Source organism: Bombina bombina, chromosome 10 (assembly GCF_027579735.1).
Source record: "Bombina bombina isolate aBomBom1 chromosome 10, aBomBom1.pri, whole genome shotgun sequence".
In the NCBI taxonomy this organism is placed as follows: Eukaryota; Metazoa; Chordata; class Amphibia; order Anura; family Bombinatoridae; genus Bombina; species Bombina bombina.
In genome coordinates, this window is record NC_069508.1 from 138,608,189 (window position 1) to 138,626,677 (window position 18,489).

General features: G+C 37.5%; 1 protein-coding gene across 1 annotated transcript in view; it reads left to right on the forward strand.

Annotated features, from left to right (window-relative positions):
* The window catches only part of LRRIQ3 (leucine rich repeats and IQ motif containing 3), a 154,434-nt gene that overhangs the window by 98,868 nt on the left and 37,077 nt on the right, over nt 1–18,489 (forward strand). The window contains 1 exon segment of the mRNA XM_053693188.1: nt 6,553–6,664. Coding sequence (XP_053549163.1) covers nt 6,553–6,664 — 112 coding nt within the window.

Sequence of the window (18,489 nt, forward strand, 5' to 3'; positions counted from 1 at the left end):
ACTTTTCCATTTTCTGTCCGTTTGTGAGAAAGGCTATTTTTACATTTTTGCGGTGTTTGTGTTTAGCTGTAATTTTCCTCTTACTCATTTACTGTACCCACACATATTATATACCGTTTTTCTCGCCATTAAATGGACTTTCTAAAGATACCATTATTTTCATCATATCTTATAATTTACTATAAAAAATATATAAAATATGAGGAAAAAATGGAAAAAAACACTTTTTTTTAACTTTTAGCCCCAAAATCTGTTACACATCTGCAACCACCAAAAAACACCCATGCTAAATAGTTTCTAAATTTTGTCCTGAGTTTAGAAATACCCAATGTTTACATGTTCTTTACTTTTTTTGCAAGTTATAGGGCCATAAATACAAGTAACACTTTGCTATTTCCAAACTACTTTTTTTCAAAATTACTGCTAGTTACATTGGGACACTGATATCTTTCAGGAATCTCTGAATATCCCTTGACATGTATATATTTTATTTTAGAAGACATCCCAAAGTATTGATCTAGGCCCATTTTGGTATATTTCATGCCACCATTTCACCGCCAAATGCGATCAAATACAAAAAATCGTTCACTTTTTCACAAATTTTTTCACAAACTTTCGGTTTCTCACTGAAATTGTTTACAAACAGCTTGTGCAATTATGGCAAAAATGGTTGTAAATGCTTCTCTGGCATCCCCTTTGTTCAGAAATAGCAGACATATATGGCTTTGGCGTTGCTTTTTGGCAATTAGAAGGCCGCTAAATGCCACTGCACACATACTTGTATTATGCCCAGCAGTGAAGGGGTTAATTAGGGAGCATGTAGGGAGCTTTTTGGGGTAATTTTAGCTTTAGTGTAGTGTAGTAAACAACCCAAAGTATTGATCAAGGCACATTTTGGTATATTTCATGCCACCATTTCACCGCCAAATACGTTCAAATAAATTTTTTTTTTACATTTTTCTAAATTTTTGGTTTCTTACTGAAATTATTTACAAACAGCTTGTGCAATTATGGCACAAATGGTTGTAAATGCTTCTCTGGGATCCCCTTTGTTCAGAAATAGCAGACATATATGGCTTTGGCGCTGCTTTTTGGTAATTAGAAGGCCACTAAATTCTGTTGCGCATCACACTTGTATTATGGCTAGCAGTAAAGGGGTTAATTAGGTAGCTTGTAGGGAGCTTGCAGGGTTAATTTTAGCTTTAGTGTAGAGATCAGCCTCCCACCTGAAACATCAGACCCCCTGATCCCTCCCAAACAGCTATATTCCCTCCCCCACCCCACAATTGTTCCCTCCATCTTAAGTACTGGCAGAAAGTCTGCCAGTACTAAGATAAAAAGGTATATTTGGGTTTTTTGGTTTTTTTATAGCATATTTACATATGCTGCATAGAATCCCCCCTTAGCCCCCAAACTCACAGATCCCCCATCAAACAGTTCTCTAACCCTCCCCCTCTAACTTAATGGGCACCATCTTGGGTACTGGCAGCTGTCTGCCAGTACCCAGTTTCTTAAAAAAAATATGCTTTTATTGTTTTTTGGACTTTTTTCCCATTTTCTGTAGTGTAGCTTCCCCCCCCCCAGAACCCTTTGATCATTTATTTAATTAAAATCCCCCCTTTTCTCCCAATTTTGAAATACATGTTTTCTGTAGTGTAGCAGTTCCCACCCGCTCCCGCCCCGTGCACGCGCCCGTCCGCTGCCCACGTGCACGCGCCCACGCGTCCGTGCGCGCCCCCGGACACTGCCGCATCCGATCCGGCCTCCGATCCCGCCCCCCTCCAAATCACAGGCCCTTGGCAGGCCGCCCACCCACCTCCCTGCCTTGCTCCCACCCACCAACGACGCTCCGGTGCAGAGAGGGCCACAGAGTGGCTCTCTCTGCATCGGAGGCTTGTAAAGGGGTATTGCAGGATGCCTCCATATGGAGGCATCACTGCAATACCCTCAGAGCTGCTGGAAGCGATTGTGATCGCTTCCAGCACTCTGTTAGACAACTGACGTACCAGGTATGTCTATTGTCATTAACTGCTTGTTAATGCATGACGTACCTGGTACGTCAGTTGTCATTAAGGGGTTAAATAACTTGAGTAGGGTTAGGTTTTTAACTATGTAATATAGTTAATTTAATTTTTAGTTTAATGTAATTTTAGTATAATAATTAGGGTAGGTTAATTAATAGTTTAATATAGTTTAATGTAATTTTAGTATAATAGTTAGGGTAGGTTAATTAATAGTTTAATATAGTTTAATGTAATTTTAGTATAATAGTTAGGGTAGGTTAATTAATAGTTTAATATAGTTTAATGTAATTGTAGGATAATAGTTAGGGTAGGTTAATTAGTAGTTTAATATAGTTTATTTTAATTCTAAAGGTAAGTTTAAATGTATTATAAGATAGGGATGAGTTAATATTTATTGTAAAGTTTGCGGGTTGTTAGGTTTAGGAGTTAATAGCTTAATTTAGTTTATGGCGATGTGGGGGGCTGGTGGTTTAGGGGTTAATACATTTATTTAGTTACAGAGGGGTCCGGGAGCGGCGGAATAGGGGTTAATAACTTTATTAGAGTTGCGGTGGGCTCTGGGAGTGGAGGGATATACGTTAGTAACTTTATTAGAGTTGCGGCGGGCTCCGGGAGCGGCAGGATAGGGGTTAAATATTTTAGTATAGTGGCAGTGTTTAGTAACAGGGTATAAATAAAGTTGGGAAAAAGCCGAATAGCAGCGAGATTGATGACTGTTAGTTAACAATAGTCTGCTGCTCATCGCCCCGTTCTTGGTGAGCGGCTTTTTGACAGCATTTTTTTATAAATAAGTATTCAGGTCCGCGGCCGCGATGTTAGGCGAGCGTATTGGTGCCGTCGAATGCAGCATAGTTGACGGCTTGATAATTCTTCCTCTAAATCTCCTTTCCTCCAATCTTAAATTATGACCTCTTGTCACAAACAATTTTCTTGGAATAAACATAGCTTCTGTCATCTCTATATATGGGCCTTGAATATATTTATATAAAGTAATCATGTCACCTCTCAAGCGCCTTTTTTCTAGAGACAACAGACCCAGTTTGGCTAGCCTCTCCTCATAGCTTAAATTCCCCACTCCCCTTATTAGCTTTGAGGCCCTTCTCTGAACTTTTTCTAGTTCTACATTTTTTTTTTTTTGCGATCGGTCCCCAGAACTGCACTCCATACTCAAGGTGAGGTCTTACCAGGGATTTATATAGTGACAGAATGATGCTTTCCTCCCTTGAATCAATGCCTCTTTTAATACATGCTAGTATCTTATTAGCCTTTGAAGCCGCTGCCCTGCATTTTGCACCCATCTTTAGCTTGTTATCTATTACCACTCCTTTCCTCCTCTGTTTGGCTAATTCTTGTCCAATTTAAATAAAACAGTGCCTGCTTATTTTTACTTCCAAAATGTAGAACCTTGCATTTTCCCATATTAAATCTCATTTTCCATTTACCTGCCCATACTTCTAATTTTTGCAGATCCTTTTTTAACGAAAGTTCATCCTGCTCTGACCTAATGACCTTACTTAACTTGGTATCATCTGCAAAAATAGAGATGTCGCTATTTAATCCTTGCTCCAAGTCATTAAAAAAAATATTAAAATTAACAGGGCCCAGTACTGATCCCTGGGGGACTCCACTGATTACCTTTGTCCAATCTGAGAATGACCCATTCACTATTACTCGTTGCTCCCTATCTTTTATCCAGTTATTTATCCATGAGCTAACAATTTCAGCTATTCCCAGTCACTTAATTTTGTGCATTAAACTCTCATGTGGCACTGTATCAAACACTTTTGCAAAATCTAAGTATGCCACATCAACTGATTCCCCTTTATATATATTTTTACTTACTTCCTCATAGAATCTAATAAGATTAGTTTGACATGATCTATTTCTCATAAAACCATGCTGATTTGAACTCATAATCTTGTTTACATGAATATGCTCATCAATATAATACTTTATAATCCCTTCAAATATCTTCCCCACTATTGATTTAAGACTAACTGGGCTATAGCTTCCTGGATCATCCCTGCTTCCCTTTTTGAAGAGTGGCACCACATCAGCTTTATGCCAATCCTGGGGTACTATATGCCTGAGGATAATGAGTTTTGAAAAATTAAGAGTAATGGTTTGTCTATAACAGTGCAAAGTTCCTGTAACACCCTTGGGTGTATTCCATCTGGGCCTGGAGTTTTATTTACCTTAATATTATCCAGTTTTTTTCCTGATATCCTCGAGACATAACCCAGTTAATGGTATGGGATTGCATGTTCTAGTTTGTTCCAAAGTATCCTCCATTGGTTCCTCTCTTGTGTATACTGAAAAAATAACTGGTTTAGTACCTCAACCTTCTCCCTGTCACTGTTAATCATGCTACCCTCCACATATTTTAATGTACTTATATTGTCCTTCTTAGATGTTTTACTATTTATGTACTTAAAGAACCTTTTAGGGTTAGACTTTTATTTTTTTATTTTTTATTTTGGCTAATTTGATTGCTTTTTTGCATGATTTGTTACATTCCTTATAAATATGGTATGTTGAGTCAGTACTATTTTCTTTGAATAATTTAAATTCCCTACGTTCTTTCCTTATTTCTCTTAACACAGATATTTTAGCCACATTGGCTTGGATTTTTTATTTTTATTTTTATAACCATATGGTATTTGTTGATATGTATATTTATTTAACAAAGATTTAAATGTTATCCATTTATCCTCTGTATTTTTTTATTAGAGAATACTTTGTCCCAATTTATGTTATTTATTGATTTCCTTAAATTGTTGAAATTTGCTTTCTTAAAATTAAAAGTCTTAGTTAAACCTGCTTATGAAAAGAGATTTCAAATGTGACCATGTTATGATCACTGTTACCCAAATGTTCTTTGACTTCTATGTCTGATATTATCTGTTTTGTTTGATAGCACTAAATCAAATATAGCTTTACTCCTAGTTGGCTCCTCTATTATTTTTTACAAGAAGTGGTATATTGAGTATTTTTGGAGTTACTAATTGCTTGGAGAAAAACAATATGATATAGAGCTTTAAAAAAATTGTCTTTGTTCACACATGATGAGTAGAAAAAAAATAATAATTCAGATATGCTCAGTAGTTTTCTCATAGCTACATTCAACCAAGATATCTGCAATTTCCATCCGTAGAGAATTTAAAGATGGCAACTGTTCCTACTTCCTTTGCATTTTAGATTGCTTTCTCCAGGGTACAACTGCAACCTCAGCTCATGCGATCGCGTGATTTCAATGAAGGGATCAGGTCTGGAGGGAGTGCCTATGATGCTAGGCATGCCCTCTAGCCCACGATCCCATTTACCAAGCTGATATTGCTTTAGGACACCCAAACAGCTACGACGTTCCATTCCGTCCTCACAGTGCTAAAGCCCATGGAATGTCCTAACTGCGGGAAGGGGTTAATAAAATATTGAACGTTTCCTGTACAGTTACAGGTTTACTAAAAAAAGACTTCATGAGGCAGCTGACAGGCACATAAAGGCATCATAAGTAGGGATCAGCATAGACACATATTAGACCAAGTAATGGTCCATGAATAAAGAATCCCCTTGCCAATGCAGCCAGACAGGCAGAATAGAAGGAAAATCCTAGAAGCAGAGCTCTGGATTACCCCGTGGAAGTCCACGCTGAGACATAAGAAGCACGCATGCTGAAGTCAGCCCTAAAATGAGACCCCGTGACATTGCTTCCTGATGACGTCATGGTAAGATGGCTGACCCCACAAGGAACTCTATGGAAGACAACCAGCCACCTAGAGGCCACACCAGTGCCTTGATGACAAAGATTCAGTGGCGCAACAAAGGGTAAGTATTGCAGGAATTCACCTCACTAGAGGAATACAGAATTCAATTTTGCCCAGGGAAAGCCAGGCAGGTTCATACACATGGAGAGTGACTCCTAATTTAGCTTTCCACCTAACGGCTGGACAGAACTAGGAAGAGGAGGGGCAGCACCTGAGGGGTTACCTAAATGCAGGCAACCAGGGAGTAGGTAGTTCTGTCCACACCCTTCAGGAGAGGAATTCTCACTGGTAAATATTACCACATAGGACCAAGATATAAGCATTTAAAACTATCACTGTTTAGCAAAAGTTTCATGGTTTTGCAATTCAGGGACACAACCCTTGATAAACCTCACAGGTATCTTTTTATCTTTTTTTGCTGTGGCCAGTTAAAATATTAGTCCCTACACTGATTAAATAATCACTGCATGAAATGTGTTAGTGGAAAAATAATGAATTAAACAAAAGTAATTTGCAATTTTTACTGCATATAATTTAATATTTTATGGGGACATAGCCTATTACGACTAATGTTTCTTTAGGTCTTTTGACCGCCATTGAATTTTGTTGTAAATATACATTAATCTAAACATTTTTCAAAATACATAGAATGCAGGTGTAGTCAAAACAACTGGGCGGGGGGGGGGGGGGGGGGGGAGGGGGGGGGGGCTTACCACTCACTTTTTACTTCTTTGAAAATGAGCATAAATATCATTTCTATGCAGGTCCTGCCTGATGCAGAGATTGTTCCTGATCCTGGAGACAAAAATCAGCAATCAACATCTTTTTATTTATCAGAGCAAATAAAAGAAGAGAAAAAAGAAATAAAATTGAAAGGTTCGTACTGTTTTACTATATTGCAGTGAGTTAATTTCAGTAAGAGGGGAAAAATAAAGAGGCATTCTAGCTTAAGAATAATATGCTTTTTTTTTGGGGGGGGGGTAAAAATCCTGGAACATTCCCTTGTTACTATGTATAAGGATGCAGCCAGAGATTGCCACTTACATAAGTATGTCTTATTCTATATTCATATCTGAAGCAGCTCAATTTAAACTGTGATTTTACCCCTTTGCAGGGTTTAAACACATAAATAAAAAAATATTTGTTTTAAAATAAAAAAATTTTTTGGGCCGGATTAGAAATATAGAGCAAAAATGCACGCAGTATGGAGCATTAATATCGCAATCCATAGCGCTTGCATTTTTTTGCTGGTATTTCAAGTCTATTGTTAATATATAGGGTGCGCACTACAATATTCTTGTCAGATATCAGAGGCATGTTGTTTCTCTCTAGATTTTTTAAGGGCCCACACCAAAATTAATGAATAGATAGCACTGAAACACTAAGGCAGCTATGGAGCTCGAAAATACCACAAGTATTGGAGTTCTTTGCTATACACCTACAATGAGTTCGCTTCTATTGAGCTGTAATTCCGTTTGCGTGCACTCGCAAACCGATAAATATGCTGTTGGAAGCAATATCATTTATTGACTGCTTCCAATGGCCCGTTATAACCCAATTTTGGCAACCGGACTCCGGCTGCAGAAAACATTATCGTGTCCCATACAAAGTATAGGAAGACGCTAATCTTTAAATTATACCCGGTTTCCAATGCCCGTGCAAACCGTAAATACACTGTTGGAGGCTGACGATACATTAACAAAAATAACACCCAGCAAAACTAGGCGTAAAACAGGAAAAAGGTGCTCTTTGAGACCTTTTTCCCATTGAAATCTAACATGACATGTCAAAACCCCTCTATCCACCATCCCCCCACATTGTAACTTATAATAAATGTATTAACCTCTAAAATGCCATGCCCCACAACGCAAACTAGCTATTTAAACTATTAACCCCTAATCCACAATGCCCCCACAACGTAAACTATATATTAAATGTATTAACCCCTAATCCACAATGCCCCTACATCGCAAAGTTTCTATATAAACTATTAACCCCTAATCCGCCATTAACCCACTTTGCAATTAACCTAATAAATCTATTAACCCCTAAACCGCCAAACCCCACAAAGCAAATAACTAAATACTAAGCCCCCTAAATTAACCCCATTACATAAATTAAAATAATCCTTAATTACAATTAAAATAAAAAACCTAACATTACTTTAAAAATAAAAAAAAATAAGTTTAAATTAAGCTAAAGTTACAGAAAGTAAAAAAGTCTAACATTACATAAAATAATAAACAAAATTATCAAAAATTAAAAAATTAAGCCTAATCCCTGTGAAAATAAAAAAGCCCTCCCAAAATAAAAACACCCCCTAAACTAATACTAAACTACCAATAGCCATTAAAAGGGCCTTTTGTAGAGCATTGCCCTAAATTAAACAGCTATTTTACCTTTAAAAAAAACTAAGTTCTCCCTAATAGTAAAACCCCCCTCCCACCAAACCCCCCAAAATAAAAAAAAAATAACACTAAAAAATCCTTAACTACCCATTGCCCCTAAAGGGGCATTTGTATGGGCATTGCCCTTAAAAGGCATTCAGCTCTTTTACTGCCCTTAAAAGGGCATTCAGCTTTTTACAGAGCCCAAATCCCTAATCTTAATTAAAAAAAAAAAGCCTAACTCTTACCTCCAGTTAGGTACTTACGGTTCCTGAAGTCCAGCGGTGAAGTCTTCTCCCAAGTGGCGACCTCCTCTTCTATCTTCATCCAGGACCGCGGAATTGAAGACCGACAACCGCGGAACAATGGCGTGTGTACGATCGCTGCCATACACTAAATAGTGAATTCAAGGTATATGCTTAAATATGGTATCCCTTGCATTCCTATTTGCTGATTTGATTCTTCAAATTCAAATCAACCAATAGGATGAGAGCTACTGAAATCCTATTGGCTGATTTGAATTTAAATAATCAAATCAGCCAATAGGAATGCAAGGGACACCATATTTAATCGCATATCTTGAATTCACTATATAGTGTATGAAGAGTATCCTTCACGCTCCATGGTTCCGCGGTCACCGGTCTTCAGTTCCGCGGTCCTGGATGAAGATAGAAGAGGTCGCCGCTTGGAAGATTTCACTGCTGGACTTCAGGAACCGTGAGTACCTATCTGGGGGTTAGAGTAAGGCTTTTTTTTTATTTTTTTTATTTCTTAGATTAAGGATTTGGGCGTTGTAAAAGAGCTGAATGTCCTTTTAAGGGCAATGCCCATACAAATGCCCCTTTAGGGACAATGGGTAGTTTAGGATTTTTTAGTGTTAGGTTTTTTTATTTTGGGGGGTTTGATGGGTAGGGGGTTCTTAGATTTTTTTTTAAAGGTAAAAGAGCTGTTTAACTTAGGGCAATGCCCTACAAAAGGCCCTTTTAAGGGCTATTGGTAGTTTAGTATTAGATTAGGGGATATTTTTATTTTGGGGGGCTTTTTTATTTTCATAGGGATTAGGTTGAATTTTTTTATTTTTGATAATTTTGTTTATTATTTTATGTAATGTTAGACTTTTTTATTTTCTGTAATTTTAGCTTAATTTAAACTTAGTTTTTTATTTTTAAAGTAATGTTAGTTTTTTATTTTAATTCTAATTTAGGATTATTTTAATTTATGTAATGGGGTTAATTTAGGGGGGGTTAGGTTAGGGGGCTTAGTGATTAGTTATTTGCGTTGTGGGGTTTGGCGGTTTAGGGGTTAATAGATTTATTAGGTTAATTGCGATGTGGGTTATTGGAGGTTTAGGGGTTAATAGCTTTATTAGGTTAATTGCGATGTGGGTTATTGGCGGTTTAGGGGTTAATAGATTTATTAGGTTAAATGCGATGTGGGTTATTGGCGGTTTAGGGGTTAAAAGATTTATTAGGTTAATTGCGATGTGGGGGGATGGCGGTTTAGGGGTTAAGAACTTTGATAGATACTTTGCGGTATGGGGGTTTGCGGATTAGGGGATAATACATTAGTTATTTTGGGTTGGGGGGTTGCGGTTGAGAGGTAGATATCGAGCATGCGTTAGGTGTTTGATTTTATTCTAACAGTGAGCGACGGGTAAATATACTTGTAAGCGGCGCTGTATATGCGATCGAGTGTAGTGTAAGGTCGGGTTACCATAGTAACCTATTAATGTTTTAGAAATCCGGAATCGGGTGGAAGCGTTAACACAACGCTAACTTACACCTACACAAAAAGAGCGACCGCTCGCAAAGTGGAAACCTTTTCAATGGATACCTGGTACTAAAATGGATCCGTAAATTACTTTTAACTGTTGGCCGCTTTGCTAGCTTATGGCTCTATTTTTAACGACTCAATGGAAGTGAACAATGTTTTTGAATGCACAATAGTAAGAGATAACAGTTAATACCTGACTTTCGGGGGTAAATAGGAGAGCGATATTTCAGATTGAATGCGAGCACAACATGCAATCGACATTGCAACCCTTTGAAAGATACTATTTATGTATTGGGTGCATTAAAAATGCTTTAGTTACAATGCTTTTAATACCCATCCAATCATGCATTATTGCAGGGACAACCTTAGCATTTGCGGGGCCCTGGGTAAGACAATTTTGTGGGGCCCCACAGCGCAGTACTCTTATTTCTCTCCCCCGTATGTTCTGCCCCCTGTATGAACCCCCCCCCCCTGTCCAAACATTCAGTGTTATTTATATAAAGAATACTATATATTACACCTCCTGATACCATAAATTCTTACTAAACTAAATACAGGCTGTACATTGCACCTTCTCATACCCTCACCGCTGACAGTGCGGACCCCTGGGTGGGTATCCTTTCGCCCTGCCCATTATTGTTTGTTCAAGGCTGAAAAGAAATGTGACATGTGCTATCAGTTACATTTGACTTGTAAGCTAGGCCTTAGTTATTTCACTGACATATCCCTTTAACCTAGAAGCAGAATTGAACATACATGTAAAAACACAAATAACAATACCAGGGCACACACTGATATCTGGAACACAAAAGCTTCTGCACTTAGTACAGTCTGCAAAATGCTATGGTAAGTAGAAATAATTTCTTTATTGTAGAAGCTTTACAAATGTAGATAAAAAAGTCCTAATCCCCATGAGAGATATATATTGTTTACATTTTCAACGTAATCCACCTTCAGATCATCCCACAGCAATCTTGCAATATTTTTATGCCTTTCAAAATAAAAGTTTATGCTTGACTGTCCATTCACATATGGGGAGCTGCTAATAATTCATCATCACTCATAAAACTAATTCCTTACAGGTGATCCTTCAAATGGGGGAACAGGGAAGGTTTAGTGAATACGAGGGAAGGCTCCAGCAATTTAAATCCAGCTTCTTCAAACATCCATGGCAGCATGTGACTTGTGCAAGGGAGCATTGTCTTGGTAGAACAGCACTTTCTGGCTCCACTTTCCACATCTCTTTTATTGCTTTGCTTAATTTTCTATCCAAGGTGGTGTAGTAATCACCTGCTTTGATCTATCCATGCTGCAGGAAGTCAAAGGGGCTGATTTAAGAAGCAGCGTATGCTGCTGTTTCCGCATGAGCCTTTGGCTCGCCGGAAACTTAAGTTAAGAAGCAGCGGTCTTAAGACCACTGCTCCTTAACTTGCCCGCCAACTCTGAGGCGCAGACAGCAATCATCCCGATCGAATCCGATCTGGATGATTGACACCCCCTGCTAGCGGCCGATTGGCCATGAATGTGCAAGGGGCGGCTTTGCACAAGCATTTCACATGGTCCGCCTTCACATTAATAAATTGGTCCCAAAATGTCCTCTGTATTACAAAACACTGGTGCCATAAACTTGCCAGCACTTGCTTGGATGCAAATCTCAGAGAGGGGTGGGGAGAGCCACGGTTCATCCACTGCTTGGGCTGTGTATTTGTGTTGCGGTCAACTCATCTATAGTGACCAATCCCCTTTAGAACTCATTAAGATTCCTTTAAATTATTGTCACAAGTTCTTGCTGACAATTTTCTCATGTCCAAATCATAAACTAAAAATATGGCAAAACTATGTACTCATATAGCATATTGTCAATCTTTTGTCACCCATCACTATGAATTTTCTCCATAGTTTCTTTAGTGGTAACTGTTTTTAGGCAATCAGAGTGTGGAACATCTTCAGATTACTTTATTCCCATCTCAAACTCTCAACACCACTTTTTACCTGTGGCTAAGATAGAGCGGAGATTCATAACTTATGAACCAAATGCTTATTAATTTGATGGTGTTAAAGGAATATAAAACTCAAATATTTGGTTCAGCTCCTGAGTAGCGCTTGCTGATTGGTGGCTAAATGTACCAGGGGGCTGAACCAAAAATAGGATGGCTTCTAAGCTTACATTTCTGCTTTTTCAAGTAAAAATATCAAGAGAACAAAGAAAAATTGATAATTTGAGTAAATTAGAAAGTTGCTTAAAATTACATGCTCTATCTGAATCATGAAAGAAAACATTTGGGTTTAGTATCCCTTAATGTTTTTTCATGAAGTGTATAATGACCACTCAATATTTACCTTGCTTCATTTTCTATACATTTCTCACCATTTGACCCATAATATCATGTAAACAAGAAAAGGTCAAAGTAAGACACATAGGGGCCAAATTATCAATGTGCGGGCAGACATGATCCGCTGTAGTGACCGCCACACGTCTATAAATGCCGACAGCATATGCTGTCGGCATTTATCATTGCACAAGCATTTCACTAGAAATGTGTGTGCAATGCCGCCACCTGCACATTTGTGGCCAATTGGCCGCTAGCAGAGGGTGTCCATCAACCTGATCATATCCGATCAGGCTGATTGCTATCTGCCGCCTCAGCAGTGGCGGACGAGTTAAGGAGCAGCGGTCTTACGGGCGCTGCTTCTTAACTTCCGCTTCAGGCGGACCTGAAGCGGAGTGAGTCGGAAGCAGCATCCGCTGCTTTCTAAATCGGCCCCTTAAAATTTAGCATCTGAATGTTTAAAACAGTAAATAGCAATATACTTTGACTTCAGTAGTTTAAACGCAGAGCTTCCAAGTTAGGGTTAAAGGGACAGTCAACTTGAAAATGTGTAGTGTTTTAAAAGATAGATAATCCATTTATTACCCATTTTGCATTTTTTTTTTAAAACCAATACAGTTATATTAATATACTTTTTACCTTTGTGATTACCTTATATCTAAGCCCCAGCAGACTGCCCTTTTATCTCAGCTCTTTTGACAGACACAAATTTTAGCCAATCCGTGTTGACTCATAAATAATTCCACAGGAGTGAGCACAATGTTATCTATATGACACACATGAACTAGCACTGTCTAACTGTGAAAAACTGTAAAAATGCCCTGAGATAAGAGGCAGCCTTCAACGGTTTAGAAATCAGTTTGAGCCTACCTAGGTTAAGCTTTCAAAAAAGAATACCAACTGAACAAAGCAAATTTGATGACAAAAGTAAATTGAAAAGTTGTTTAAAATTGCATGCCCTATCTGAATCAGGAAAGTTTAATTTTGTATTGACTGTCCCTTTAAGACTTGATCTACATTTAAAGGATTTTACCAAAACCTTAAAGTATGACCTGAGGGACACAGTCCAACCTCACACAGCTTTTTTTCACTGACTCATATCTGCCCGTAATTATCTGTTCAATGTATATGGTAAGAAATGTGCCAAGATGTATTTACAGAAAATGTGAATTATGAGAATTAGAATTTCTGCCTACCTCTATACCAGTAGACAAGAAGCGCTGAACACATTAATAAAGCATTTATTATATGTTCATAAATTAGGTTTATGAAATATTAATTGTTATAAAAAAATCTGACTTTGGTGCCCTAATCAGTTACAGGAAATTGCTGTCTCTATTTACCTGATTGCAAATTGTAATTAGCAGAGTTTAAAGTTATATGATAGATAGTTTTTGGGAAAAGACGTGTGTGAGAAAATATCCCCTCATGTTGATGCTAAATGAGCTATCCCCTAGCACACACATTAGTTTATTAGTATAAGAGTAGTTGCCGTGCTAGAAATTGATTTTAAAACAATGATTAGCTAACAAAACAAATAGCATATGAAAATCCTGTACATTTAAACAGAGGTTATTGTATAATTATAATATATTTATTTCTTTAAGGGATATTAAACCCACATTTTTTTTGTTTCATGATTCAGATAGAGTATGCAATTTTAAGCAACTTTCTAATTTATTCCTATTATTCATTTTTCTTTGTTCTCTTGGTATTTTTATTTGAAAAAGTAAGAATGTAAGTTTAGGAGCCGGCCCATTTTTGGTTCAGCACCCTGGCTTGCACTTGCTGATTTGTGGCTACATTTAGCCACCAATAAGAAAGTGCAACCCACGTTCTGAACCAAAAATCGGCCGGCTCCTTAGCATACTATTCCTGCTTTTCAAATAAAGATAACAAGAGAAGGAAGACAAACTGATAATAGGAGTACATTAGAAAGTTGCTTAAAATTGCATGCTTTGGGGTCCCTTTATCAAGCTCCAAACGGAGCTTGTGGGCCCGTGTTTGTGGCGAGTCTTTCTAAGGTAATATGGGGGATTTCGCTTACGTTACTGATGTTTGCAGCCATGAGAAACCACTAATATTGAGAGAGGGTGTAGTTGAATTGAAACTGGCTTAAAGGGCTATAATAGTCGAAAAATTACATGCTCTAATTTGTTAGAGCGTTTGATTTTATGCTTGTTGACCTTAAACGACTTTTTTAACCTTTGCAAATGGGTTAAACACATAGTAGAAATGCCGCTTGGGACCTACAGAAACTGCTAGTCCTAAGCGGAAAACGTATGCTGATTGAATCAGCAGTGCTAGTCGAACAGCTGAGTCATGTGATTGGATCAGCTGTGGGTCTGCTCAGGACCAGCAGTGCTCTACGGGTCCTGAGCAACACTTCTAATCTGTGTTTAACCCCTTTGTGGGGATTAAACACACAGTAGTCTAAGGTTGATAGTCTCAATATTAAATGCACTAACACATAATTTTACTATTATAGCCCTTTAAAGGGACATGAATGTTAAAATACAACTTTCATAATTCATATAGAGCATTCAGGTAAAAATGTTAATTTTAGTTTTATATATATATATACTGTACATCGTTGTTGCAGACATTATGGTCACATTGTTCTCAGGCAATCCTGAACCTGCTTCAGTATTTTCTCACTAAAATTAACTGTTTTAACAAAATTACCAAAAGAAAGTGGGACATGTAATACTAGAAATGTACTTTGGAATGTTTTCTAAAATTGTAAATTGATTCTTAATTCTGAAAGTTTAATTTTGATTTCCCCAAATCCCTTTAATGTGACATATATATATATATATTAGTAGACTGTGCTGCTGTTGCAGCTAGAAAACTATCAAGACTGGTATCCCAAGGTAAGTAACATAAAACTACTGGGTATATCATTCCTCATATGGTGCACTATCACTGCAAGAAATCACGCCTCTTCTAATCAAGCTACAGGATTGCTGATCCCTGCTGTGGTGGAATTATGCATCATTAGTCGCTGGTTAACCAGAAGACCTAGTGAAATGCTCGCATTCCCCCTTTTCATAGACTCTGGTCTCATATCATTATCACATCTTTAAAGATAATTCAAATCATTTGTTAGAAAAATGTCAATTCAATATATGATAGCAAAAAGGTACAGAGCGCCAGATTTATTCTAGTAAAAGCAGAATTAATGAATAATAACTTTAACCTTTTTCCTTAAAAAAAATAATAATTGTAAATGAAGTGTAAAGGTCTCCCAGGTAAAAACATTAAAAAAAAAGTTTTTTCTGTTTCAGCACTTATTTTCTTAAACTATGAAGTCATTTTTAAAGGCACCACTGCAAGTATTGACCTAGATTCTCCCTTATCTAGGACACAAAATATTTTTTGAAAATGTAGCAGTTCGCTAAAACAATTAGTAGTCATAAATTTGTTTGGCTATAGAAACACACATGCATAAACTTAAAGTGAAGGTAAAGTTTAATTAATAAGTGCCCGGTATCTAAAACGAATCTTAAAAACAGGGGCATTTTCATTCATTAAACTTTACAATGAAGCTTCTTTTAAAATACTTACCTTTGCGGAAAACAGACCAGCGATCCTTCACCAGCTTCTCCTGCTGTAGTTAGCATATCGATGATGAATCCGGCTTCCTCCAATTGTTGCGTGCCCCCTTTGGCGTCCAGCTCCTGGGGCCATGCAACGATTGGAGGAAGCCGGATTCATCATCGATATGCTAACTACAGTAGTAGATGCAAGCAGAGGATCGCGGGTCTGTTTTCCATAAAAAAAGGTAAGTCTTTTTAAAAAGAAACTTCATTGTAAAGTTTAATGAATGAAACTGCCCCTTTTTTTAAGATTATTTTTAGATGCTGGGCACTTATTCATTAAACTTTACAATCACTTTAATAACAGTAATTTAGCCCCTTGATTGCTCATAAAACATAGGCATAGGTAACTTAACCCCTTGATCACAGAGCAGTGATTTAAACACTTGAATAACTGTGACACGTGCACTAGCACTTTTACTTTTGTTCCAGCGTAGGGACACCATTTAGGACTTAAGAGAGAGATAGAAAGGAAAAGGAAGATATTGTAATTTCATGGCTGATGTGTGGTGATGCAGCAACTAGACACGAAGCCAGTATGCTCGAGCATGCAGCAAAAGATTTAGGTGTGGCTGTAACCTTTGCATCTTACCCCAGGTATTTAAGACACAAAAAGCTTTTTACCAGGTTTTAGCGCCCATTTTCCGTGGTGCTTTTTCAAGCTGTACCCAAAACTGTTTAATAAATTACGCTATAGTTGGAGCCAGATTACCAGTGGCGTACTAATTATGTAGCACAGGTGCGATAACCAATACTACCATTAGCTTGACTTTGATATTACAAGTCCATGGTAAAGCGTATTAATCTGATAATGGTTAGCGTGCCCAACTTCACTCAAGCCCAGTCTATATTTTTAATAGTTATCGCGATTGAGCTAATTTGCGTTGCTATAACAATCTGAAAGTTATAGTTTGCGCTCTGGCACAAGCCAAAACTGCGCTAGAATATTCAGCTCAACTTGAGACATGAAAATAAACTAATTAAAATGTAAATGTTTAACTGAAATTAAGTATTCGTTTAATTTTAAACAAAATGAATATTGTGCAGCCAACAAATATTCGGGGAAACAACATTTTCTTGGCAGCACAAATCTAATACATATATACACATATAAACACATAAATACATGCATACACTTAATTACCTTAAAACATGCAATATCATATTTATTCATTTTTAAGGTGTTTTGAATAGGAATACTTTACATTCCAATTTCCTTACAAAGAAATATATGTATATATATATATATATATATATATATATACACACACAATATATCTATCTATGTCTGTTCATATAGCTATACTATAATCGCATTTGTAACGCATCCAACGCCGTCGTCAGTTGCGCGCGCAGCCAAAAGAATGTAGGCTGCGCGCCCAGCCAAAGCATTTAACCAAAAAACCTAACCGCCTGCACGAAATATTATCAAAAAAACCCTAACCGCCCGCACGAAGTATTAACAAAAAAACCCTAACCGCCCGCACGAAGTATTAACAAAAAAACCCTAACCGCCCGCACAAAGTATTAACAAAAAAAACCTAACCGCCCGCACAAAGTATTAACAAAAAAACCCTAACCGCCCGCACGAAGTATTAACAAAAAAAACCTAACCGCCCGCACAAAGTATTAACAAAAAAAACCTAACCGCCCGCACAAAGTATTAACAAAAAAAACCTAACCGCCAGCACAAAGTATTAACAAAAAAAACCTAACCGCCCGCACAAAGTATTAACAAAAAAAACCTAACCGCCCGCACAAAGTATTAACAAAAAAAAACCTAACCGCCCGCACAAAGTATTAACAAAAAACCTAACCGCCCGCACAAAGTATTAACAAAAAAAACCTAACCGCCAGCACAAAGTATTAACTAAAAAAGAAAAATAAGAGGTAATCATGTGTAGCACAGGGTACCAATTATAGACCCACAAAGAGAGGATTGTGGGGGTGCGAAGTGCTAAATAATAATATTATATGAGGGAAAGAAAGAGAAGCACCAGTCAAAGCACTCACTTTAGAACCATATGAATATAAGGATAGGAAAAAACTGAGATTTAAATATAACTTTTATTAGATCAAAAAGGTAAAAATCCATAAATAACGGAAACAAGTACACACCAAACATAACATACACAAAAATCAATTAAAACAGCACAGATCAGACCTGTGTGAGTCTGCAGTGCATGAGCAGTAACAATAATGTGAAGAGAGACGTATAGGGTGAGTGACCCTCAATACAGTTATTTAGTCAGGATATCGGGAGGGACACAGTCCCAAATATAGTATAACTATAGGAATAGAAGCCTAAGGAGGAGTCCCCTAATAGCACTCCGGTAGCTAGTAAAAGCCCAATGTGGAACAATTTTCACACTCTAAATAATGTATAAATAACCTAGGTAAGTACCATATTAAAGTCGCCTTTGACAAAGCTACGGCAAAATGCACATCAGGCAACTTCTACCTGTTGTGAGCTGTTTAAAACAATTTGTGGCCTAATTATCATCGTGCAAGCGGACATGATCCGATATTGCAGATCATGTCTGCTGCACATCGATAAATACCGACAGCATACGCTGTGCAATGCCGCCCCCCTGCAGGTTTGCGGCCAGTTG